Raw genomic sequence first — 26,967 nt, forward strand, 5'->3', positions numbered from 1 at the left:
CCTGATCTGTGAAAAGTGCCCTGAGATAACTTTTCTCATGATTTGGTCAAATATCAATAAAATTGAATTGAATTGAATTGAATTGAATTGAATTGAATTGAATTGAATTGAATTGAAAGGTTCTTTATGCAAAACTAGTTGATATTAGAAAAAAATTACATGACAATAAACTTTTCGTTTTGGTTCTACTTGATCTGCTTAATTGCATTGAATTACTGTCACAAGAGCTCACTCAAAGCATTCTTCAAGGTTCACATCAAGGAGCATTCATTCCTCCTCCTCTTCATCATCTATCGGGTTCATACACTTCACAGAAGTAATAAATGGTCCTCAAACCTTTTCAAAATAATTCTGTTTTCTTTTTGTTACATAAGTATTCTTTGGTCTGCTAGTCGTTTTCCAGAACAGTGCAATTATTCTTTTGGCATCAGAGCCGGAAACAAAATTTCCTATCTTTGTAAGCCAACCTGAAGTTACAAGCTACAAATGACAAGTTTTACAAGACTACAAGAAGACCAATTTTGACCCTGTTTTTACGGCTGATTCCGACTGGTCAAACGTAGAGTTAATCTGTCCAATCAGAGGGCAGATGGTTCTGGTTGATCATACTGTCAATAAAAATGTGACAGGAAAGTTTTTTCCAGTGCAAAAATAGTTGCCAGTAGGCTAGTAGGATAAATTCAGGGCCGGCCCATGGCATAGGCCACATAGGCAGTGGCCAATAGAGGGAGGGGGCACCAATTGAGTGGGAAGTGGGTTTTTTGTGTTTTTTATTACCAACAGGTATGCTTTTATACAGCTTTTGGAAATACATATATGTTCTCCCTTCTTAATGGTTTTTCTGTCTTTTTCCCCATTCATTTACATGGGTTTTCATCTGGTTTGATTTTTCCAAAGCTTTACTGTTCAGTCAGTTTTTGCACAATAGCCACCAAACTTCATGTGCTACCTCAGGCAATGCCACCAAACACTCACTGAGTGACACCTTGACCCCCACTTGCCTTTTTGTCACAGTCTAATTTGAAAGAGAAAATTTCTCTGTGTTTTGAAATAACTGACTTGACCTTTTGTTCTTTATAATCATATTGAGTATATGTATGCAAAACAGAGCATGACCTGGATTAGGTCTTTAACACTGGATTTGGAAATGGTTGTTAGAGACTCCATCTGTGTCACTACAAGGCTCTTTCCTCAGAGAAGCACTTGTGGATAAACATGAGGTCGAGCTGATCCAGTTGTGTTTTTTGTTTTATTTTTATACTCCATTGTAATACGAAACGTCATGTTGGGCTATTAGTGTAGTCTTCAGTTTGTGTTTTTTTGTGCTTTGTGTGTTTTTTCAAATAGCGACGTGCTACGGTAAGCGTATTGTATCATTTCCGGTTGCCGACTGTGTCTACTGATAGCGTTGTTGCTGCCCTCATCTCAGTTGATTTTCCTATATATATCACATTACTGTGGATTAATTGTGGATTAATATCTGCTGTATATTTAAACTTTCGCTAGTTTTACACAAGCACTCTCAGCGCTTTTCTCTTAGCGACTTTTCTCACTAATCGCACAAGTTGTTAGTCACTTTAGCTCTGCAGCTAGCACTAGCAGCTAACTTAAACTAAGTAGTTAGCGATGGCTTCTCTCTCTCTCTCTCGTTCTCCTGCTCTCTCTTGCTCGGTGTGTCAAATGTTTAGTTATTCCTCTGCCTCCTTTAGTGATAGTGGTAAGTGTAATAAGTGTAGTTTATTTGCAGCACTGGAGGCAAGGCTTAGTGAATTGGAAGCGCGGCTCCGCACCATGGAAAAACAATCAGCTGCTAATATAGTTAGCCAGCCCCTAGTATCCGGTGCGGGCCGACCTAGCGTAGCTCCCACTCCCCCGGCAGCTCCCAAGCAGCCGGGAAGCCAGGGCGGCTGGGTGACTCCGAAGGAAGCAAAGCCCTAAGCAGAAGCCCAGGGTTCACCACCAACCAGTTCATGTTTCTAACAGGTTCTCCCCACTCAGCAACACACCCGCTGAGAAACAAACTCTGATTATTGGCAGCTCCATAGTCAGAAACGTGAAGTTAGCGACACCAGCAGCTACAGTTAAATGTATTCCTGGGGCCAGAGCGGGCGACATTGAGTCAAATTTAAAACTGCTGGCTAAGAATAAATATGGTAAATATGGTACGATTGTCATCCATGTCGGCGGTAATGACTCCCGATTACGCCAATCGGAGATCACCAAGATTAATGTTGAGTCGGTGTGTACATTTGCAAAAACTATGTCGGACTCCGTAATTTTCTCTGGACCGCTGCCTAATCTGACCAGTGATGACATGTATAGCCGCATGTCACAATTCAACCGCTGGTTGTCGAGGTGGTGTCCAGCAAACGATGTGGGCTTCATAGATAATTGGCAGACTTTCTGGGGAAGACCTGGTCTGATTAGGAGAGACGGCATACATCCCACTTTGGATGGAGCTGCTCTCATATCCAGAAATATGGCCCAGTTTATTAGTAAACCAAAACCATGACAACCCAGAGTTGAGACCAGGAGGCAGAGCTGCAGTCCTACACGCTTCTCTGCGCTTCCATTAGAGCAGTTACCCACCCAAAACCACATAGAGACTGTGTCTGTCCCCCGACCACATAAATCAATTAAATCCAAAGTAAACAAAAGAAGAGTCATTCATGAAAATCTAGTAAAAATTAAAACCACTACTGCAATAGTACAACAAAATAAGATAATTAAATGTGGACTCTTGAACATTAGATCTCTTTCATCTAAAGCCGTTTTAGTAAACGATTTAATTTCAGATCATCATATTGATTTATTTTGTCTCACTGAAACCTGGCTGTGTCATGAAGAATATGTCAGCCTAAATGAATCCACTCCCCCCAGTCATATTAATACTCATATTCCTCGGGGCACTGGCCGAGGAGGAGGAGTTGCGGCCATTTTCAGTTCAAGCCTGGTCGTCAACCCTAGACCTAAATTTAATTATAACTCATTCGAAAGCCTTGTTCTTAGTCTCTCTCAGCCAACCTGGAAAACTTTACAGCCAGTTCTATTTGTTATAGTGTATCGTCCTCCTGGCCCGTACTCTGAATTCCTATCTGAATCCTCAGAGTTTTTGTCGCATTTAGTCCTTAGTACAGATAAAGTAATTATAGTAGGTGATTTTAATATTCATGTGGACGTTGATAATGACAGTCTCAGCACTGCATTTATCTCATTATTAGGACTCTTATGTTAACTTCAGTCCCTCCCAAATTGATAATCTTATTGATAGTGCTGCAGGCTCACTAAGACAAACACTCGACTCCATCGCCCCCTTAAAAAAGAAGATAATAAAACATAAGAGGTTAGCTCCATGGTATAACTCCCAAACCCGCAAATTAAAGCAAACATCGCGAAAATTGGAAAGGATTTGGCGTTCCACCAAAGTAGAAGAATCTCGCTTAGTCTGGCAAGATAGTCTTAAAACATATAGGAAGGCCCTCTGTAATGCCAGAGCCGCCTATTACTCAGCATTAATAGAAGAGAATAAAAACTGCCCTAGGTTCCTTTTCAGCACTTTGGCCAGACTGACAAAGAGTCATAACTCTACTGATCCATGTATTCCTATAGCTCTCAGTAGTAACGACTTTATGAGCTTCTTTAATGATAAAATTCTAACTATTAGAGACAAAATTAAACACCTCCTGCCCTCAACAGGCACCGTTCTCTCCCCAAACACAGGAACCTTGGTAACGGCAGTAAATCCTGACATATATTTGGACTGTTTTTCTCCAGTAGACTTGTCTGAACTAACTTCAATGATCTGTTCAGCTAAACCATCAACCTGTCTCTTAGATCCCATCCCAACTAGGCTGCTTAAGGAAGCCTTACCCTTAGTGAGCACTTCTTTACTAGATATGATCAATCTGTCTTTAGTAACAGGCTATGTACCACAGTCTTTTAAAGTAGCTGTAATTAAACCTCTTCTTAAGAAGCCTACTCTTGATTCAGGTGTTTTAGCCAATTATAGACCTATATCTAACCTTCCATTTCTATCTAAGATCCTTGAGAAAGCAGTCTCTAATCAGTTATGTGACTTTCTACATAACAATAGTTTATTTGAGGATTTTCAGTCAGGATTTAGAGCACATCATAGCACAGAGACAGCACTGGTGAAAGTCACAAATGACCTCCTAACTGCATCGGACAAAGGATTTCTCTCTATACTTGTCTTGTTAGATCTTAGTGCTGCATTCGACACAATTGACCATCAAATCCTTTTGCAGAGACTGGAACATTTAATTGGCATTAAAGGAACTGCATTAAGCTGGTTTAAGTCATATTTATCAGACCGATTTCAGTTTGTACATGTGAATGATGAATCCTCCGTGAAGGCAAAAGTTAGACACGGAGTTCCACAAGGTTCTGTACTTGGACCAATTCTATTCACCTTGTATATGCTTCCTTTAGGTAATATTATTAGGAAACACTCCATAAATTTTCATTGTTACGCAGATGACACCCAGTTATATTTATCAGTGAAGCCAGATGAACCCAATCAGTTAAACAAACTCCAAACATGCCTTAACGACATAAAGACCTGGATGACCTGCAATTTTCTACTACTAAATTCAGATAAAACTGAAGTTATTGTGCTTGGCCCTAAACACCTTAGAAACACATAATCTAATGATAAAGCTACTCTGGATGGCATTACCCTGGCCTCCAGCACCACCGTAAGGAATCTGGGAGTTATCTTTGATCAGGATATGTCCTTTAACTCCCACATAAATCAAATCTCAAGGACTGCCTTTTTTCACTTACGTAATATCACAAAAATCAGGCACATCCTGTCCCTAAAAGATGCAGAAAAACTAGTTCATGCATTTGTTACTTCTAGGCTGGATTATTGCAATTCCTTATTATCAGGCTGCCCTAACAAGTCTCTAAAGACTCTCCAACTGGTCCAGAACGCAGCTGCACGTGTTCTGACTAAAACTAGAAAAAGAGACCACATTTCTCCCATTTTAGCTTCACTACATTGGCTTCCTGTTAAATTTAGAATAGAATTTAAAATCCTTCTCCTAACTTACAAAGCCCTTAATGGTCAGGCACCATCATATCTTGAAGAGCTCATAATACCGTATTATCCCACTAGAACACTGCGCTCCCAGTATGCAGGCTTACTGGTGGTCCCTGCAGTCTTTAAAAGTAGAATGGGAGGCAGAGCCTTCAGCTATCAGGCTCCTCTTCTATGGAACCATCTACCGGATTCAGTCCGGGGTGCAGACACCCTCTCTATGTTTAAGAGTAGGCTTAAAACTTTCCTTTTTGATAAAGCTTATAGTTAGGGCCGACCAGGCTCGCCTTGGATCAGCCCTTAGTTATGCTGCTATAGGCCTAGACTGCTGGGGGACTTCCCATGATGCACTGAGCTCCTCTCTCCTCCTCTCCATCTGTATGCATTCATGTAACATCAATGCATGTCACTAACTTTGCTTCTTCCCCGGAGTTTTTTGTGCTTTCTCATCTCACAGGAAAAGCTGAGTCCCGGGCCGAACCTTCGCGGTCCTTCACAGTCCTGATGGCATCCTTCCCTGGCTGTTGCTGCTCGTGCTCGTTGTTGTTGTTGTTGTGATTTTTTTTTCTTCTGTCCCCCCTCCCCCTTTCCCTCTCTCTTTCTCTCTCTCAACCCAACCGGTCAAAGCAGATGGCCGCCCACCAAGAGCCGGGGTCTGCTTGAGGTTTCTACCCGTTAAAGGGGAGTTTTTCCTTACCGTTGTCGCCAAGTGCTTGCTCATGGGGGAATTGTTGGGTCTCTGTATATTAAAGAGTACGGTCTTGACCTGCTCTATGTGAAAAGTGCCTTGAGATGACTTCTGTTGTGATATGGCGCTATATAAATAAAAATTGATTGATTGATTGATTGAAATAGAAAGAATTCAGTCTAAAGTTTGATGTCACATTGGCAAAGTGATGTATGTATTTGTCTCAATAAAAAAGTCAACCTGCTGAAGTGTAATGATGACATCATGTTCTGAAGATCCTTTCTGACATGTGCAACTCTTTATGATGTCATGCAGACTGCTTACCTATCAAGGGACTAAACTCTGTAAGTTCCAAGCTGGAATCCCACAGAGACATATCTCTCAGTGAAACCACAGCGTCCACTAGACAGAATCTACAGTTCGAGCACTACGAACACGACAATACTACAACTCCAACACCGCTACACCATCGGAATTACGGAGAAAATGGAGAATAGCAACATCTCAAGACCTGAGGTAAGAATTTTTCGACAGGAAATTCTTTTAGGCAAATTTTTTGATCTACTTATTTGGGCCAGACAAGTTTTTCTGATTTCTTCATCTTCTGTCTAAAGTTTGCACAAAAATCATTGTGAATATTTTTCTAGATGAGGGATGGATTTTCAATAAACAACCCACATTGTGATATTGTAATATGTAGTTGGGTGCTGTGATATTTAATGTCACCATTGAGTGACTTTATTTAAGTGAAGTACAGAAACTATATTTTAGTGTAGTTTGACAGACTGAAACTAAAGAAGACACATGTATTTAGTATTTGAGTGAGTAACGTATTTTGTTGCATGAAAATTGTAGTTGTTAAGGCTTCAAATAAAATATGAAGACTTTAAAACAATGAGAAATGCTCCATATACATATACTGTGCAGTGCATGTACATGCTGTTTTGAGAATAATGATTATCATTCAAGGTTTGTGTGGCAACAAATAAGAACAACTGTAAAATCATTTCTCACATTCAACTGTATAAATAAGTATAAAGACCTTCTGTCTTTTTGTGTGTATCCAAAGTTAGGATGGGACAGTATTTTTACCTGCATGTACATTTCTGTCTTTCAGACACTCACACAGCGCCAGGGCTCTGCCCGACTAAATGGTGCGGCCCATGACAGCCCAGCTGGAATGGAGAGGGAGAGCCTGCGCACTCCCAGCAAAGTCCTGCAGGCTCTGCGAAGAGCCCTGCTGGACTCCAAGAATGAAAACCAGCAGCTGGCTGAGGAGATGACTGCTCTGAAGGAGCAGATGGACAGCAGAGAGATGAGCTGGGAGAAGAAGCATCACGAGCTGCTTGAAGAAAAAGAGAATTTGGCCAAAACTCTGTTTCAGGCCAAAAACGACATCAAGGGCATGATGAATGCTGCGAAAGAGAGGCAACAGCACTTTGACAATCGGTGCAGGGAGATGGACTTGATAATGACACAAAAGGAGGAGGAAGTCCACTCTATGAAAAAGAAACTTCACCTCCAGAGACAGGAAATAACCAAGGTCATTAAACATTGGACAACTGAATATGACCAGGTTACTAAATTCTGGAAAGAGGAACATAACAAGATATCAGCGGCCTGCGAAAAGAAATCTGCAGAGCTGGAATCTTCATTTGAGCGGACAATCGCCAAATTACATGCAGAGTGGGAGAGCAGGTTTGTTTGTCAGGAGATGGCCGCCACTGACCTAAAAACGGTGCAGGAGGACCTGGAGCGAAAAGTGCGCCAGGTCACCCTCGAAAAGAGTGATCTGATAGCAACCATCAAGGAAAATAAGAAGGCTCTCTTTGACAATATGGTAAAAATAAGCCAGAAAGAGGTGGCCCTAAGGAAGAATGACACGGATTGGAGAGCAAAATATAACGCTCTAGAACATCAGTTCGCAGTGAAGCAGACCAGCTCCGAGAAATTGCACCAAGAAATTGAAGATGAGTGGCGCCGGAAGTCAAGACAAATGGAGGAGGACATCAAGCTCCTGATGCAAAAAAATGCTGAACTTCAGGTACGTCACATCAGCTGATCATTTTGATTTAATAATAACCTGTTGGATTCACTTTGTTTTAGATTTAACCTTTAGACACACAAAATACTGAATTATATGCTGTCGCTGTCTTTTCAGGAGCTGGCCAGTAAAAGTGATAAGGAGAAGAAAAAAATGAGGAAGGAGGAAAAGAAGGCTCAGAAAGAAACAGAGAAGAGGCTGAAGAAGGAGAGGAAAGAGGAGGAGGAGAGAGAGAAGAGAGAGAAAAATGAACATGAGAGGAAGGAGAAGGAGAGATTGAAGAATGAAAAGAAAGAGCAGGAGGAGAGGCAGAAGAAAGACAAGAAGGAGCAGAAGGAGAAGGAGGAGCGGGAGAAGAAAGAGAAAAAGGAACATGAGAGGAAGGAGAAAGAGAGATTGAAGAACGAAAAGAAAGAGAAGGAGGAGAGGGGAAAGAAGGAGAAGAAGGAGAGGAAGGACAAAGAAAAGAGAGAAAAGAAAGAAAAGAAGGAAAGAGACAAGAAAGAAAAGGAGAGAGGGGCAACTTCCTCTTTCTCTTCCTAATCTCCCCCAACCCCTCCTCGTCCCTTCAGCCCTACGCCCCCAAACCATGCTAACCTCCACCCAACTCCAACTCCTTAACACCTCCTCCATCCAGACTCCCCCCATCTCATCATCTCATCCCCCATATCCATCCATCCATCCATCCATCCACCCTTTGTCTCCCTCCTTCTCTCTCCTCTACAAGGGCAACATGGTGGACCAGTAATAAAGACCTAATCTCTCCCAACTGCTCGTCCCTTCAGCTCTACCACCCCAACCATGCCAACCTCCACACAACTCTTTACCACTTACCACCTCCTCCATCTTCCCTCCATCCAGACTCCCCATCTCATCATGCCAACCACCCATCCATCCACCCTCTGTCTCCCTCCCTCTCTCCTCTACAAGGGCAACTCAGGGGACCAGTACTCAGCTCTGCAGCCTCACAGAAAGAAGAAGCTGCTGTCTTCTTTCTGTGAGGCTGCAGGTAAACTAATCATACTGTCAATATAAATGTGACAAGAGAGGCCCTACCGGTCAAGGCAGATGGCCGCCCACCTAGAGCCCGGTTCTGCTTGAGGTTTTCTTCCATTCAAAGGGGAGTTTTTCCTTACCGCTGTCGCCAAGTGCTTGCTCATGGGGGAATTGTTGGGTCTCTGTAAATTAAAGAGTACGGTCTAGACCTGTTCTGTGAAAAATGCCCTGAGATAACTTTTCTCATGATTTGGTCAAATATCAATAAAATTGAATTGAATTGAATTGAATTGAATTGAATTGAAAGGTTCTTTATGCAAAACTAGTTGATATTAGAAAAAAATTACATGACAATAAACTTTGCGTTTTGGTTCTACTTGATCTGCTTAATTGCATTGAATTACTGTCACAAGAGCTCACTCAAAGCATTCTTCAAGGTTCACATCAAGGAGCATTCATTCCTCCTCCTCTTCATCATCTATCGGGTTCATACACTTCACAGAAGTAATAAATGGTCCTCAAACCTTTTCAAACTAATTCTGTTTTCTTTTTGTTACATAAGTATTCTTTGGTCTGCTAGTCGTTTTCCAGAACAGTGCAATTATTCTTTTGGCATGAGAGCCGGAAACAAAATTTCCTATCTTTGTAAGCCAACCTGAAGTTACAAGCTACAAATGACAAGTTTTACAAGACTACAAGAAGACCAATTTTGACCCTGTTTTTACAGCTGATTCCGACTGGTCAAACGTAGAGTTAATCTGTCCAATCAGAGGGCAGATGGTTCTGGTTGATCATACTGTCAATAAAAATGTGACAGGAAAGTTTTTTCCAGTGCAAAAATAGTTGCCAGTAGGCTAGTAGGATAAATTCAGGGCCAGCCCATGGTATAGGCCACATAGGCAGTGGCCAATAGAGGGAGGGGGCACCAATTGAGTGGGAAGTGGGTTTTTTGTGTTTTTTATTACCAACAGGTATGCTTTTATACAGCTTTTGGAAATACATATATGTTCTCCCTTCTTAATGGTTTTTCTGTCTTTTTCCCCATTAATTTACATGGGTTTTCATCTGGTTTGATTTTTCCAAAGCTTTACTGTTCAGTCAGTTTTTGCACAATAGCCACCAAACTTCATGTGCTACCTCAGGCAATGCCACCAAACACTCACTGAGTGACACCTTGACCCCCACTTGCCTTTTTGTCACAGTCTAATTTGAAAAAGAAAATTTCTCTGTGTTTTGAAATAACTGACTTGACCTTTTGTTCTTTATAATCATATTGAGTATATGTATGCAAAACAGAGCATGACCTGGATTAGGTCTTTAACACTGGATTTGGAAATGGTTGTTAGAGACTCCATCTGTGTCACTACAAGGCTCTTTCCTCAGAGAAGCACTTTGTGGATAAACATGAGGTCGAGCTGATCCAGTTGTGTTTTTTGTTTTATTTTTATACTCCATTGTAATACGAAACGTCATGTTGGGCTATTAGTGTAGTCTTCAGTTTGTGTTTTTTTGTGCTTTGTGTGTTTTTTCAAATAGCGACGTGCTACGGTAAGCGTATTGTATCATTTCCGGTTGCCGACTGTGTCTACTGATAGCGTCATTGCTGCTCTCATCTCAGTTGATTTTCCTATATATATCACATTACCGTGGATTAATTGTGGATTAATATCTGCTGTATATTTAAACTTTCGCTAGTTTTACACAAGCACTCTCAGCGCTTTTCTCTTAGCGACTTTTCTCGCTAATCGCACAAGTTGTTAGTCACTTTAGCTCTGCAGCTAGCACTAGCAGCTAACTTAAACTAAGTAGTTAGCGATGGCTTCTCTCTCTCTCTCTCGTTCTCCTGCTCTCTCTTGCTCGGTGTGTCAAATGTTTAGTTATTCCTCTGCCTCCTTTAGTGATAGTGGTAAGTGTAATAAGTGTAGTTTATTTGCAGCACTGGAGGCAAGGCTTAGTGAATTGGAAGCGCGGCTCCGCACCATGGAAAAACAATCAGCTGCTAATATAGTTAGCCAGCCCCTAGTATCCGGTGCGGGCCGACCTAGCGTAGCTCCCACTCCCCCGGCAGCTCCCGAGCAGCCGGGAAGCCAGGGCGGCTGGGTGACTGTCCGAAGGAAGCATAGCCCTAAGCAGAAGCCCACGGTTCACCACCAACCAGTTCATGTTTCTAACAGGTTCTCCCCACTCAGCAACACACCCGCTGAGAAACAAACTCTGATTATTGGCAGCTCCATAGTCAGAAACGTGAAGTTAGCGACACCAGCAGCTATAGTTAAATGTATTCCTGGGGCCAGAGCGGGCGACATTGAGTCAAATTTAAAACTGCTGGCTAAGAATAAGCGTAAATATGGTACGATTGTCATCCATGTCGGCGGTAATGACTCCCGATTACGCCAATCGGAGATCACCAAGATTAATGTTGAGTCGGTGTGTACATTTGCAAAAACTATGTCGGACTCCGTAATTTTCTCTGGACCGCTGCCTAATCTGACCAGTGATGACATGTAAAGCCGCATGTCACAATTCAACCGCTGGTTGTCGAGGTGGTGTCCAGCAAACGATGTGGGCTTCATAGATAATTGGCAGACTTTCTGGGGAAGACCTGGTCTGATTAGGAGAGACGGCATACATCCCACTTTGGATGGAGCTGCTCTCATATCCAGAAATATGGCCCAGTTTATTAGTAAACCAAAACCATGACAACCCAGAGTTGAGAGCAGGAGGCAGAGCTGCAGTCCTACACGCTTCTCTGCGCTTCCATTAGAGCAGTTACCCACCCAAAACCACATAGAGACTGTGTCTGTCCCCCGACCACATAAATCAATTAAATCCAAAGTAAACAAAAGAAGAGTCATTCATGAAAATCTAGTAAAAATTAAAACCACTACTGCAATAGTACAACAAAATAAGATAATTAAATGTGGACTCTTGAACATTAGATCTCTTTCATCTAAAGCCGTTTTAGTAAACGATTTAATTTCAGATCATCATATTGATTTATTTTGTCTCACTGAAACCTGGCTGTGTCATGAAGAATATGTCAGCCTAAATGAATCCACTCCCCCCAGTCATATTAATACTCATATTCCTCGGGGCACTGGCCGAGGAGGAGGAGTTGCGGCCATTTTCAGTTCAAGCCTGGTCGTCAACCCTAGACCTAAATTTAATTATAACTCATTCGAAAGCCTTGTTCTTAGTCTCTCTCAGCCAACCTGGAAAACTTTACAGCCAGTTCTATTTGTTATAGTGTATCGTCCTCCTGGCCCGTACTCTGAATTCCTATCTGAATTCTCAGAGTTTTGTCGTATTTAGTCCTTAGTACAGATAAAGTAATTATAATAGGTGATTTTAATATTCATGTGGACGTTGATAATGACAGTCTCAGCACTGCATTTATCTCATTATTAGACTCAATTGGCTTCTCTCAGTGTGTAAATAATCCCACTCACCGTCTTAACCACACCCTAGACCTTGTTCTGGTTTATGGGATTGAAATTGAACATTTAATAATTTTTCCACAAAATCCTATTTTATCAGATCATTTTTTAATAACTTTTGAATTCCTATTACTGGATTATACACCACTAGACAAAAATGTCCTCACTAGATGTCTCTCTGATAGTGTTGTAGATAAATTTAAGGAAGCAATTCCGTCAGTACTGAATTCACTACCATGTCTCAATACTACAGAGGACTCTTATGTTAACTTCAGTCCCTCCCAAATTGATAATCTTATTGATAGTGCTGCAGGCTCACTAAGACAAACACTCGACTCCATCGCCCCCTTAAAAAAGAAGATAATAAAACATAAGAGGTTAGCTCCATGGTATAACTCCCAAACCCGCAAATTAAAGCAAACATCGCGAAAATTGGAAAGGATTTGGCGTTCCACCAAAGTAGAAGAATCTCGCTTAGTCTGGCAAGATAGTCTTAAAACATATAGGAAGGCCCTCTGTAATGCCAGAGCCGCCTATTACTCAGCATTAATAGAAGAGAATAAAAACTGCCCTAGGTTCCTTTTCAGCACTTTGGCCAGACTGACAAAGAGTCATAACTCTACTGATCCATGTATTCCTATAGCTCTCAGTAGTAACGACTTTATGAGCTTCTTTAATGATAAAATTCTAACTATTAGAGACAAAATTAAACACCTCCTGCCCTCAACAGGCACCGTTCTCTCCCCAAACACAGGAACCTTGGTAACGGCAGTAAATCCTGACATATATTTGGACTGTTTTTCTCCAGTAGACTTGTCTGAACTAACTTCAATGATCTGTTCAGCTAAACCATCAACCTGTCTCTTAGATCCCATCCCAACTAGGCTGCTTAAGGAAGCCTTACCCTTAGTGAGCACTTCTTTACTAGATATGATCAATCTGTCTTTAGTAACAGGCTATGTACCACAGTCTTTTAAAGTATCTGTAATTAAACCTCTTCTTAAGAAGCCTACTCTTGATTCAGGTGTTTTAGCCAATTATAGACCTATATCTAACCTTCCATTTCTATCTAAGATCCTTGAGAAAGCAGTCTCTAATCAGTTATGTGACTTTCTACATAACAATAGTTTATTTGAGGATTTTCAGTCAGGATTTAGAGCACATCATAGCACAGAGACAGCACTGGTGAAAGTCACAAATGACCTCCTAACTGCATCGGACAAAGGATTTGTCTCTATACTTGTCTTGTTAGAGCTTAGTGCTGCATTCGACACAATTGACCATCAAATCCTTTTGCAGAGACTGGAACATTTAATTGGCATTAAAGGAACTGCATTAAGCTGGTTTAAGTCATATTTATCAGACCGATTTCAGTTTGTACATGTGAATGATGAATCCTCCGTGAAGGCAAAAGTTAGACACGGAGTTCCACAAGGTTCTGTACTTGGACCAATTCTATTCACCTTGTATATGCTTCCTTTAGGTAATATTATTAGGAAACACTCCATAAATTTTCATTGTTACGCAGATGACACCCAATTATATTTATCAGTGAAGCCAGATGAACCCAATCAGTTAAACAAACTCCAAACATGCCTTAACGACATAAAGACCTGGATGACCTGCAATTTTCTACTACTAAATTCAGATAAAACTGAAGTTATTGTGCTTGGCCCTAAACACCTTAGAAACACATAATCTAATGATAAAGCTACTCTGGATGGCATTACCCTGGCCTCCAGCACCACCGTAAGGAATCTGGGAGTTATCTTTGATCAGGATATGTCCTTTAACTCCCACATAAATCAAATCTCAAGGACTGCCTTTTTTCACTTACGTAATATCACAAAAATCAGGCACATCCTGTCCCTAAAAGATGCAGAAAAACTAGTTCACGCATTTGTTACTTCTAGGCTGGATTATTGCAATTCCTTATTATCAGGCTGCCCTAACAAGTCTCTAAAGACTCTCCAACTGGTCCAGAACGCAGCTGCACGTGTTCTGACTAAAACTAGAAAAAGAGACCACATTTCTCCCATTTTAGCTTCACTACATTGGCTTCCTGTTAAATTTAGAATAGAATTTAAAATCCTTCTCCTAACTTACAAAGCCCTTAATGGTCAGGCACCATCATATCGTGAAGAGCTCATAATACCGTATTATCCCACTAGAACACTGCGCTCCCAGTATGCAGGCTTACTGGTGGTCCCTGCAGTCTTTAAAAGTAGAATGGGAGGCAGAGCCTTCAGCTATCAGGCTCCTCTTCTATGGAACCATCTACCGGATTCAGTCCGGGGTGCAGACACCCTCTCTATGTTTAAGAGTAGGCTTAAAACTTTCCTTTTTGATAAAGCTTATAGTTAGGGCCGACCAGGCTCGCCTTGGATCAGCCCTTAGTTATGCTGCTATAGGCCTAGACTGCTGGGGGACTTCCCATGATGCACTGAGCTCCTCTCTCCTCCTCTCCATCTGTATGCATTCATGTAACATCAATGCATGTCACTAACTTTGCTTCTTCCCCGGAGTTTTTTGTGCTTTCTCATCTCACAGGAAAAGCTGAGTCCCGGGCCGAACCTTCGCGGTCCTTCACAGTCCTGATGGCATCCTTTCCTGGCTGTTGCTGCTCGTGCTCGTTGTTGTTGTTGTTGTGATTTTTTTTTCTTCTGTCCCCCCTCCCCCTTTCCCTCTCTCTTTCTCTCTCTCAACCCAACCAGTCAAAGCAGATGGCCGCCCACCAAGAGCCGGGGTCTGCTTGAGGTTTTTACCCATTAAAGGGGAGTTTTTCCTTACCGCTGTCGCCAAGTGCTTGCTCATGGGGGAATTGTTGGGTCTCTGTATATTAAAGAGTACGGTCTTGACCTGCTCTATGTGAAAAGTGCCTTGAGATGACTTCTGTGGTGATATGGCGTTATATAAATAAAAATTGATTGATTGATTGATTGAAATAGAAAGAATTCAGTCTATTGTACTATGTATGATGAAAGCTTAAAGTTTGATGTCACTTTGGCAAAGTGATGTATGTATTTGTCTCAATAAAAAAGTCAACCTGCTGAAGTGTAATGATGACATCATGTTCTGAAGATCCTTTCTGACATGTGCAACTCTTTATGATGTCATGCAGACTGCTTACCTATCAAGGGACTAAACTCTGTAAGTTCCAAGCTGGAATCCCACAGAGACATATCTCTCAGTGAAACCACAGCGTCCACTAGACAGAATCTACAGTTCGAGCACTACGAACACGACAATACTACAACTCCAACACCGCTACACCATCGGAATTACGGAGAAAATGGAGAATAGCAACATCTCAAGACCTGAGGTAAGAATTTTTCGACAGGAAATTCTTTTAGGCAAATTTTTTGATCTACTTATTTGGGCCAAACAAGTTTTTCTGATTTCTTCATCTTCTGTCTAAAGCTTGCACAAAAATCATTGTGAATATTTTTCTAGATGAGGGATGGATTTTCAATAAACAACCCACATTGTGATATTGTAATATGTAGTTGGGTGCTGTGCTATTTAATGTCACCATTGAGTGACTTTATTTAAGTGAAGTACAGAAACTATATTTTAGTGTAGTTTGACAGACTGAAACTAAAGAAGACACATGTATTTAGTATTTGAGTGAGTAACGTATTTTGTTGCATGAAAATTGTAGTTGTTAAGGCTTCAAATAAAATATGAAGACTTTAAAACAATGAGAAATGCTCCATATACATATACTGTGCAGTGCATGTACATGCTGTTTTGAGAATAATGATTATCATTCAAGGTTTGTGTGGCAACAAATAAGAACAACTGTAAAATCATTTCTCACATTCAACTGTATAAATAAGTATAAAGACCTTCTGTCTTTTTGTGTGTATCCAAAGTTAGGATGGGACAGTATTTTTACCTGCATGTACATTTCTGTCTTTCAGACACTCACACAGCGCCAGGGCTCTGCCCGACTAAATGGTGCGGCCCATGACAGCCCAGCTGGAATGGAGAGGGAGAGCCTGCGCACTCCCAGCAAAGTCCTGCAGGCTCTGCGAAGAGCCCTGCTGGACTCCAAGAATGAAAACCAGCAGCTGGCTGAGGAGATGACTGCTCTGAAGGAGCAGATGGACAGCAGAGAGATGAGCTGGGAGAAGAAGCATCACGAGCTGCTTGAAGAAAAAGAGAATTTGGCCAAAACTCTGTTTCAGGCCAAAAACGACATCAAGGGCATGATGAATGCTGCGAAAGAGAGGCAACAGCACTTTGACAATCGGTGCAGGGAGATGGACTTAATAATGACACAAAAGGAGGAGGAAGTCCACTCTATGAAAAAGAAACTTCACCTCCAGAGACAGGAAATAACCAAGGTCATTAAACATTGGACAACTGAATATGACCAGGTTACTAAATTCTGGAAAGAGGAACATAACAAGATATCAGCGGCCTGCGAAAAGAAATCTGCAGAGCTGGAATCTTCATTTGAGCGGACAATCGCCAAATTACATGCAGAGTGGGAGAGCAGGTTTGTTTGTCAGGAGATGGCCGCCACTGACCTAAAAACGGTGCAGGAGGACCTGGAGCGAAAAGTGCGCCAGGTCACCCTCGAAAAGAGTGATCTGATAGCAACCATCAAGGAAAATAAGAAGGCTCTCTTTGACAATATGGTAAAAATAAGCCAGAAAGAGGTGGCCCTAAGGAAGAATGACACGGATTGGAGAGCAAAATATGACGCTCTAGAACATCAGTTCGCAGTGAAGCAGACCAGCTCCGAGAAATTGCACCAAGAAATTGAAGATGAGTGGCGCCGGAAGTCAAGACAAATGGAGGAGGACATCAAGCTCCTGATGCAAAAAAATGCTGAACTTCAGGTACGTCACATCAGCTGATCATTTTGATTTAATAATAACCTGTTGGATTCACTTTGTTTTAGATTTAACCTTTAGACACACAAAATACTGAATTATATGCTGTCGCTGTCTTTTCAGGAGCTGGCCAGTAAAAGTGATAAGGAGAAGAAAAAAATGAGGAAGGAGGAAAAGAAGGCTCAGAAAGAAACAGAGAAGAGGCTGAAGAAGGAGAGGAAAGAGGAGGAGGAGAGAGAGAAGAGAGAGAAAAATGAACATGAGAGGAAGGAGAAGGAGAGATTGAAGAATGAAAAGAAAGAGCAGGAGGAGAGGCAGAAGAAAGACAAGAAGGAGCAGAAGGAGAAGGAGGAGCGGGAGAAGAAAGAGAAAAAGGAACATGAGAGGAAGGAGAAAGAGAGATTGAAGAACGAAAAGAAAGAGAAGGAGGAGAGGGAAAAGAAGGAGAAGAAGGAGAGGAAGGACAAAGAAAAGAGAGAAAAGAAAGAAAAGAAGGAAAGAGACAAGAAAGAAAAGGAGAGAGGGGCAACTTCCTCTTTCTCTTCCTAATCTCCCCCAACCCCTCCTCGTCCCTTCAGCCCTACGCCCCCAAACCATGCTAACCTCCACCCAACTCCAACTCCTTACCACCTCCTCCATCCAGACTCCCCCCATCTCATCATCTCATCCGCCATCTCCATCCATCCATCCATCCATCCACCCTTTGTCTCCCTCCTTCTCTCTCCTCTACAAGGGCAACATGGTGGACCAGTAATAAAGACCTAATCTCTCCCAACTGCTCGTCCCTTCAGCTCTACCACCCCAACCATGCCAACCTCCACACAACTCTTTACCACTTACCACCTCCTCCATCTTCCCTCCATCCAGACTCCCCATCTCATCATGCCAACCACCCATCCATCCACCCTCTGTCTCCCTCCCTCTCTCCTCTACAAGGGCAACTCAGGGGACCAGTACTCAGCTCTGCAGCCTCACAGAAAGAAGAAGCTGTTGTCTTCTTTCTGTGAGGCTGCAGGTAAACTAATCATACTGTCAATATAAATGTGACAAGAGAGGCCCTACCGGTCAAGGCAGATGGCCGCCCACCTAGAGCCCGGTTCTGCTTGAGGTTTTCTTCCATTCAAAGGGGAGTTTTTCCTTACCGCTGTCGCCAAGTGCTTGCTCATGGGGGAATTGTTGGGTCTCTGTAAATTAAAGAGTACGGTCTAGACCTGATCTGTGAAAAGTGCCCTGAGATAACTTTTCTCATGATTTGGTCAAATATCAATAAAATTGAATTGAATTGAATTGAATTGAATTGAATTGAATTGAAAGGTTCTTTATGCAAAACTAGTTGATATTAGAAAAAAATTACATGACAATGTAACAATGTAAAACCAATGAAATGGTTCTACTTGATCTGCTTAATTGCATTGAATTACTGTCACAAGAGCTCACTCAAAGCATTCTTCAAGGTTCACATCAAGGAGCATTCATTCCTCCTCCTCTTCATCATCTATCGGGTTCATACACTTCACAGAAGTAATAAATGGTCCTCAAACCTTTTCAAACTAATTCTGTTTTCTTTTTGTTACATAAGTATTCTTTGGTCTGCTAGTCGTTTTCCAGAACAGTGCAATTATTCTTTTGGCATGAGAGCCGGAAACAAAATTTCCTATCTTTGTAAGCCAACCTGAAGTTACAAGCTACAAATGACAAGTTTTACAAGACTACAAGAAGACCAATTTTGACCCTGTTTTTACGGCTGATTCCGACGGGTCAAACGTAGAGTTAATCTGTCCAATCAGAGGGCAGATGGTTCTGGTTGATCATACTGTCAATAAAAATGTGACAGGAAAGTTTTTTCCAGTGCAAAAATAGTTGCCAGTAGGCTAGTAGGATAAATTCAGGGCCGGCCCATGGCATAGGCCACATAGGCAGTGGCCAATAGAGGGAGGGGGCACCAATTGAGTGGGAAGTGGGTTTTTTGTGTTTTTTATTACCAACAGGTATGCTTTTATACAGCTTTTGGAAATACATATATGTTCTCCCTTCTTAATGGTTTTTCTGTCTTTTTCCCCATTAATTTACATGGGTTTTCATCTGGTTTGATTTTTCCAAAGCTTTACTGTTCAGTCAGTTTTTGCACAATAGCCACCAAACTTCATGTGCTACCTCAGGCAATGCCACCAAACACTCACTGAGTGACACCTTGACCCCCACTTGCCTTTTTGTCACAGTCTAATTTGAAAGAGAAAATTTCTCTGTGTTTTGAAATAACTGACTTGACCTTTTGTTCTTTATAATCATATTGAGTATATGTATGCAAAACAGAGCATGACCTGGATTAGGTCTTTAACACTGGATTTGGAAATGGTTGTTAGAGACTCCATCTGTGTCACTACAAGGCTCTTTCCTCAGAGAAGCACTTTGTGGATAAACATGAGGTCGAGCTGATCCAGTTGTGTTTTTTGTTTTATTTTTATACTCCATTGTAATACGAAACGTCATGTTGGGCTATTAGTGTAGTCTTCAATTTGTGTTTTTTTGTGCTTTGTGTGTTTTTTCAAATAGCGACGTGCTACGGTAAGCGTATTGTATCATTTCCGGTTGCCGACTGTGTCTACTGATAGCGTTGTTGCTGCTCTCATCTCAGTTGATTTTCCTATATATATCACATTACTGTGGATTAATTGTGGATTAATATCTGCTGTATATTTAAACTTTCGCTAGTTTTACACAAGCACTCTCAGCGCTTTTCTTTTAGCGACTTTTCTCGCTAATCGCACAAGTTGTTAGTCACTTTAGCTCTGCAGCTAGCACTAGCAGCTAACTTAAACTAAGTAGTTAGCGATGGCTTCTCTCTCTCTCTCTCGTTCTCCTGCTCTCTCTTGCTCGGTGTGTCAAATGTTTAGTTATTCCTCTGCCTCCTTTAGTGATAGTGGTAAGTGTAATAAGTGTAGTTTATTTGCAGCACTGGAGGCAAGGCTTAGTGAATTGGAAGCGCGGCTCCGCACCATGGAAAAACAATCAGCTGCTAATATAGTTAGCCAGCCCCTAGTATCCGGTGCGGGCCGACCTAGCGTAGCTCCCACTCCCCCGGCAGCTCCCGAGCAGCCGGGAAGCCAGGGCGGCTGGGTGACTGTCCGAAGGAAGCATAGCCCTAAGCAGAAGCCCACGGTTCACCACCAACCAGTTCATGTTTCTAACAGGTTCTCCCCACTCAGCAACACACCCGCTGAGAAACAAACTCTGATTATTGGCAGCTCCATAGTCAGAAACGTGAAGTTAGCGACACTAGCAGCTATAGTTAAATGTATTCCTGGGGCCAGAGCGGGCGACATTGAGTCAAATTTAAAACTGCTGGCTAAGAATAAATATGGTAAATATGGTACGATTGTCATCCATGTCGGCGGTAATGACTCCCGATTACGCCAATCGGAGATCACCAAGATTAATGTTGAGTCGGTGTGTACATTTGCAAAAACTATGTCGGACTCCGTAATTTTCTCTGGACCGCTGCCTAATCTGACCAGTGATGACATGTATAGCCGCATGTGACAATTCAACCGCTGGTTGTCGAGGTGGTGTCCAGCAAACGATGTGGGCTTCATAGATAATTGGCAGACTTTCTGGGGAAGACCTGGTCTGATTAGGAGAGACGGCATACATCCCACTTTGGATGGAGCTGCTCTCATATCCAGAAACATGGCCCAGTTTATTAGTAAACCAAAACCATGACAACCCAGAGTTGAGACCAGGAGGCAGAGCTGCAGTCCTACACGCTTCTCTGCGCTTCCATTAGAGCAGTTACCCACCCAAAACCACATAGAGACTGTGTCTGTCCCCCGACCACATAAATCAATTAAATCCAAAGTAAACAAAAGAAGTCATTCATGAAAATCTAGTAAAAATTAAAACCACTACTGCAATAGTACAACAAAATAAGATAATTAAATGTGGACTCTTGAACATTAGATCTCTTTCATCTAAAGCCGTTTTAGTAAACGATTTAATTTCAGATCATATTGATTTATTTTGTCTCACTGAAACCTGGCTGTGTCATGAAGAATATGTCAGCCTAAATGAATCCACTCCCCCCAGTCATATTAATACTCATATTCCTCAGGGCACTGGCCGAGGAGGAGGAGTTGCGGCCATTTTCAGTTCAAGCCTGGTCGTCAACCCTAGACCTAAATTTAATTATAACTCATTCGAAAGCCTTGTTCTTAGTCTCTCTCAGCCAACCTGGAAAACTTTACAGCCAGTTCTATTTGTTATAGTGTATCGTCCTCCTGGCCCGTACTCTGAATTCCTATCTGAATCCTCAGAGTTTTTGTCGTATTTAGTCCTTAGTACAGATAAAGTAATTATAGTAGGTGATTTTAATATTCATGTGGACGTTGATAATGACAGGCTCAGCACTGCATTTATCTCATTATTAGACTCAATTGGCTTCTCTCAGTGTGTAAATAATCCCACTCACCGTCTTAACCACACCCTAGACCTTGTTCTGGCTTATGGGATTGAAATTGAACATTTAATAATTTTTCCGCAAAATCCTATTTTATCAGATCATTTTTTAATAACTTTTGAATTCCTATTACTGGATTATACACCACTAGACAAAAATGTCCTCACTAGATGTCTCTCTGATAGTGTTGTAGATAAATTTAAGGAAGCAATTCCGTCAGTACTGAATTCACTACCATGTCTCAATACTACAGAGGACTCTTATGTTAACTTCAGTCCCTCCCAAATTGATAATCTTATTGATAGTGCTGCAGGCTCACTAAGACAAACACTCGACTCCATCGCCCCCTTAAAAAAGAAGATAATAAAACATAAGAGGTTAGCTCCATGGTATAACTCCCAAACCCGCAAATTAAAGCAAACATCGCGAAAATTGGAAAGGATTTGGCGTTCCACCAAAGTAGAAGAATCTCGCTTAGTCTGGCAAGATAGTCTTAAAACATATAGGAAGGCCCTCTGTAATGCCAGAGCCGCCTATTACTCAGCATTAATAGAAGAGAATAAAAACTGCCCTAGGTTCCTTTTCAACACTTTGGCCAGGCTGACAAAGAGTCATAACTCTACTGATTCATGTATTCCTATAGCTCTCAGTAGTAACGACTTTATGAGCTTCTTTAATGATAAAATTCTAACTATTAGAGACAAAATTAACCACCTCCTGCCCTCAACAGGCACCGTTCTCTCCCCAAACACAGGAACCTTGGTAACGGCAGTAAATCCTGACATATATTTGGACTGTTTTTCTCCAGTAGACTTGTCTGAACTAACTTCAATGATCTGTTCAGCTAAACCATCAACCTGTCTCTTAGATCCCATCCCAACTAGGCTGCTTAAGGAAGCCTTACCCTTAGTGAGCACTTCTTTACTAGATATGATCAATCTGTCTTTAGTAACAGGCTATGTACCACAGTCTTTTAAAGTAGCTGTAATTAAACCTCTTCTTAAGAAGCCTACTCTTGATTCAGGTGTTTTAGCCAATTATAGACCTATATCTAACCTTCCATTTCTATCTAAGATCCTTGAGAAAGCAGTCTCTAATCAGTTATGTGACTTTCTACATAACAATAGTTTATTTGAGGATTTTCAGTCAGGATTTAGAGCACATCATAGCACAGAGACAGCACTGGTGAAAGTCACAAATGACCTCCTAACTGCATCGGACAAAGGATTTGTCTCTATACTTGTCTTGTTAGAGCTTAGTGCTGCATTCGACACAATTGACCATCAAATCCTTTTGCAGAGACTGGAACATTTAATTGGCATTAAAGGAACTGCATTAAGCTGGTTTAAGTCATATTTATCAGACCGATTTCAGTTTGTACATGTGAATGATGAATCCTCCGTGAAGGCAAAAGTTAGACACGGAGTTCCACAAGGTTCTGTACTTGGACCAATTCTATTCACCTTGTATATGCTTCCTTTAGGTAATATTATTAGGAAACACTCCATAAATTTTCATTGTTACGCAGATGACACCCAATTATATTTATCAGTGAAGCCAGATGAACCCAATCAGTTAAACAAACTCCAAACATGCCTTAACGACATAAAGACCTGGATGACCTGCAATTTTCTACTACTAAATTCAGATAAAACTGAAGTTATTGTGCTTGGCCCTAAACACCTTAGAAACACATAATCTAATGATAAAGCTACTCTGGATGGCATTACCCTGGCCTCCAGCACCACCGTAAGGAATCTGGGAGTTATCTTTGATCAGGATATGTCCTTTAACTCCCACATAAATCAAATCTCAAGGACTGCCTTTTTTCACTTACGTAATATCACAAAAATCAGGCACATCCTGTCCCTAAAAGATGCAGAAAAACTAGTTCACGCATTTGTTACTTCTAGGCTGGATTATTGCAATTCCTTATTATCAGGCTGCCCTAACAAGTCTCTAAAGACTCTCCAACTGGTCCAGAACGCAGCTGCACGTGTTCTGACTAAAACTAGAAAAAGAGACCACATTTCTCCCATTTTAGCTTCACTACATTGGCTTCCTGTTAAATTTAGAATAGAATTTAAAATCCTTCTCCTAACTTACAAAGCCCTTAATGGTCAGGCACCATCATATCGTGAAGAGCTCATAATACCGTATTATCCCACTAGAACACTGCGCTCCCAGTATGCAGGCTTACTGGTGGTCCCTGCAGTCTTTAAAAGTAGAATGGGAGGCAGAGCCTTCAGCTATCAGGCTCCTCTTCTATGGAACCATCTACCGGATTCAGTCCGGGGTGCAGACACCCTCTCTATGTTTAAGAGTAGGCTTAAAACTTTCCTTTTTGATAAAGCTTATAGTTAGGGCCGACCAGGCTCGCCTTGGATCAGCCCTTAGTTATGCTGCTATAGGCCTAGACTGCTGGGGGACTTCCCATGATGCACTGAGCTCCTCTCTCCTCCTCTCCATCTGTATGCATTCATGTAACATCAATGCATGTCACTAACTTTGCTTCTTCCCCGGAGTTTTTTGTGCTTTCTCATCTCACAGGAAAAGCTGAGTCCCGGGCCGAACCTTCGCGGTCCTTCACAGTCCTGATGGCATCCTTCCCTGGCTGTTGCTGCTCGTGCTCGTTGTTGTTGTTGCTGTGATTTTTTTTTCTTCTGTCCCCCCTCCCCCTTTCCCTCTCTCTTTCTCTCTCTCAACCCAACCAGTCAAAGCAGATGGCCGCCCACCAAGAGCCGGGGTCTGCTTGAGGTTTTTACCCATTAAAGGGGAGTTTTTCCTTACCGCTGTCGCCAAGTGCTTGCTCATGGGGGAATTGTTGGGTCTCTGTATATTAAAGAGTACGGTCTTGACCTGCTCTATGTGAAAAGTGCCTTGAGATGACTTCTGTGGTGATATGGCGTTATATAAATAAAAATTGATTGATTGATTGATTGAAATAGAAAGAATTCAGTCTATTGTACTATGTATGATGAAAGCTTAAAGTTTGATGTCACTTTGGCAAAGTGATGTATGTATTTGTCTCAATAAAAAAGTCAACCTGCTGAAGTGTAATGATGACATCATGTTCTGAAGATCCTTTCTGACATGTGCAACTCTTTATGATGTCATGCAGACTGCTTACCTATCAAGGGACTAAACTCTGTAAGTTCCAAGCTGGAATCCCACAGAGACATATCTCTCAGTGAAACCACAGCGTCCACTAGACAGAATCTACAGTTCGAGCACTACGAACACGACAATACTACAACTCCAACACCGCTACACCATCGGAATTACGGAGAAAATGGAGAATAGCAACATCTCAAGACCTGAGGTAAGAATTTTTCGACAGGAAATTCTTTTAGGCAAATTTTTTGATCTACTTATTTGGGCCAAACAAGTTTTTCTGATTTCTTCATCTTCTGTCTAAAGCTTGCACAAAAATCATTGTGAATATTTTTCTAGATGAGGGATGGATTTTCAATAAACAACCCACATTGTGATATTGTAATATGTAGTTGGGTGCTGTGCTATTTAATGTCACCATTGAGTGACTTTATTTAAGTGAAGTACAGAAACTATATTTTAGTGTAGTTTGACAGACTGAAACTAAAGAAGACACATGTATTTAGTATTTGAGTGAGTAACGTATTTTGTTGCATGAAAATTGTAGTTGTTAAGGCTTCAAATAAAATATGAAGACTTTAAAACAATGAGAAATGCTCCATATACATATACTGTGCAGTGCATGTACATGCTGTTTTGAGAATAATGATTATCATTCAAGGTTTGTGTGGCAACAAATAAGAACAACTGTAAAATCATTTCTCACATTCAACTGTATAAATAAGTATAAAGACCTTCTGTCTTTTTGTGTGTATCCAAAGTTAGGATGGGACAGTATTTTTACCTGCATGTACATTTCTGTCTTTCAGACACTCACACAGCGCCAGGGCTCTGCCCGACTAAATGGTGCGGCCCATGACAGCCCAGCTGGAATGGAGAGGGAGAGCCTGCGCACTCCCAGCAAAGTCCTGCAGGCTCTGCGAAGAGCCCTGCTGGACTCCAAGAATGAAAACCAGCAGCTGGCTGAGGAGATGACTGCTCTGAAGGAGCAGATGGACAGCAGAGAGATGAGCTGGGAGAAGAAGCATCACGAGCTGCTTGAAGAAAAAGAGAATTTGGCCAAAACTCTGTTTCAGGCCAAAAACGACATCAAGGGCATGATGAATGCTGCGAAAGAGAGGCAACAGCACTTTGACAATCGGTGCAGGGAGATGGACTTAATAATGACACAAAAGGAGGAGGAAGTCCACTCTATGAAAAAGAAACTTCACCTCCAGAGACAGGAAATAACCAAGGTCATTAAACATTGGACAACTGAATATGACCAGGTTACTAAATTCTGGAAAGAGGAACATAACAAGATATCAGCGGCCTGCGAAAAGAAATCTGCAGAGCTGGAATCTTCATTTGAGCGGACAATCGCCAAATTACATGCAGAGTGGGAGAGCAGGTTTGTTTGTCAGGAGATGGCCGCCACTGACCTAAAAACGGTGCAGGAGGACCTGGAGCGAAAAGTGCGCCAGGTCACCCTCGAAAAGAGTGATCTGATAGCAACCATCAAGGAAAATAAGAAGGCTCTCTTTGACAATATGGTAAAAATAAGCCAGAAAGAGGTGGCCCTAAGGAAGAATGACACGGATTGGAGAGCAAAATATGACGCTCTAGAACATCAGTTCGCAGTGAAGCAGACCAGCTCCGAGAAATTGCACCAAGAAATTGAAGATGAGTGGCGCCGGAAGTCAAGACAAATGGAGGAGGACATCAAGCTCCTGATGCAAAAAAATGCTGAACTTCAGGTACGTCACATCAGCTGATCATTTTGATTTAATAATAACCTGTTGGATTCACTTTGTTTTAGATTTAACCTTTAGACACACAAAATACTGAATTATATGCTGTCGCTGTCTTTTCAGGAGCTGGCCAGTAAAAGTGATAAGGAGAAGAAAAAAATGAGGAAGGAGGAAAAGAAGGCTCAGAAAGAAACAGAGAAGAGGCTGAAGAAGGAGAGGAAAGAGGAGGAGGAGAGAGAGAAGAGAGAGAAAAATGAACATGAGAGGAAGGAGAAGGAGAGATTGAAGAATGAAAAGAAAGAGCAGGAGGAGAGGCAGAAGAAAGACAAGAAGGAGCAGAAGGAGAAGGAGGAGCGGGAGAAGAAAGAGAAAAAGGAACATGAGAGGAAGGAGAAAGAGAGATTGAAGAACGAAAAGAAAGAGAAGGAGGAGAGGGAAAAGAAGGAGAAGAAGGAGAGGAAGGACAAAGAAAAGAGAGAAAAGAAAGAAAAGAAGGAAAGAGACAAGAAAGAAAAGGAGAGAGGGGCAACTTCCTCTTTCTCTTCCTAATCTCCCCCAACCCCTCCTCGTCCCTTCAGCCCTACGCCCCCAAACCATGCTAA

General features: G+C 41.7%; 1 protein-coding gene across 1 annotated transcript; it reads left to right on the forward strand.

Annotated features, from left to right (window-relative positions):
* Window positions 1-15,516: 15,516 nt before the first annotated feature.
* LOC122980633 (nucleoporin alm1-like) lies at window positions 15,517-26,967 on the forward strand. Its single transcript, XM_044348841.1, has 5 exons — window positions 15,517-15,546; window positions 16,148-17,074; window positions 17,860-18,021; window positions 25,445-26,371; window positions 26,944-26,967. Exons 1-5 carry the CDS (start codon window positions 15,517-15,519, stop codon window positions 26,965-26,967), a joined length of 2,070 nt encoding a protein of 689 aa, XP_044204776.1.

Source organism: Thunnus albacares, chromosome 4 (genome assembly GCF_914725855.1).
Source record: "Thunnus albacares chromosome 4, fThuAlb1.1, whole genome shotgun sequence".
Lineage (NCBI taxonomy): Eukaryota > Metazoa > Chordata > Actinopteri > Scombriformes > Scombridae > Thunnus > Thunnus albacares.

Bases quoted from the DNA above. Each gene is read 5' to 3' on its own strand.
- LOC122980633 (XM_044348841.1), top strand. From the start codon at position 15,517: ATGGAGAATAGCAACATCTCAAGACCTGAG. The intron at 17,075-17,859 runs GTACGTCACATC...TCGTCCCTTCAG, and splicing joins AAAAAAATGCTGAACTTCAG to CTCTACCACCCCAACCATGC. The intron at 18,022-25,444 runs GTACTCAGCTCT...TCTGTCTTTCAG, and splicing joins AAGGGCAACTCAGGGGACCA to ACACTCACACAGCGCCAGGG.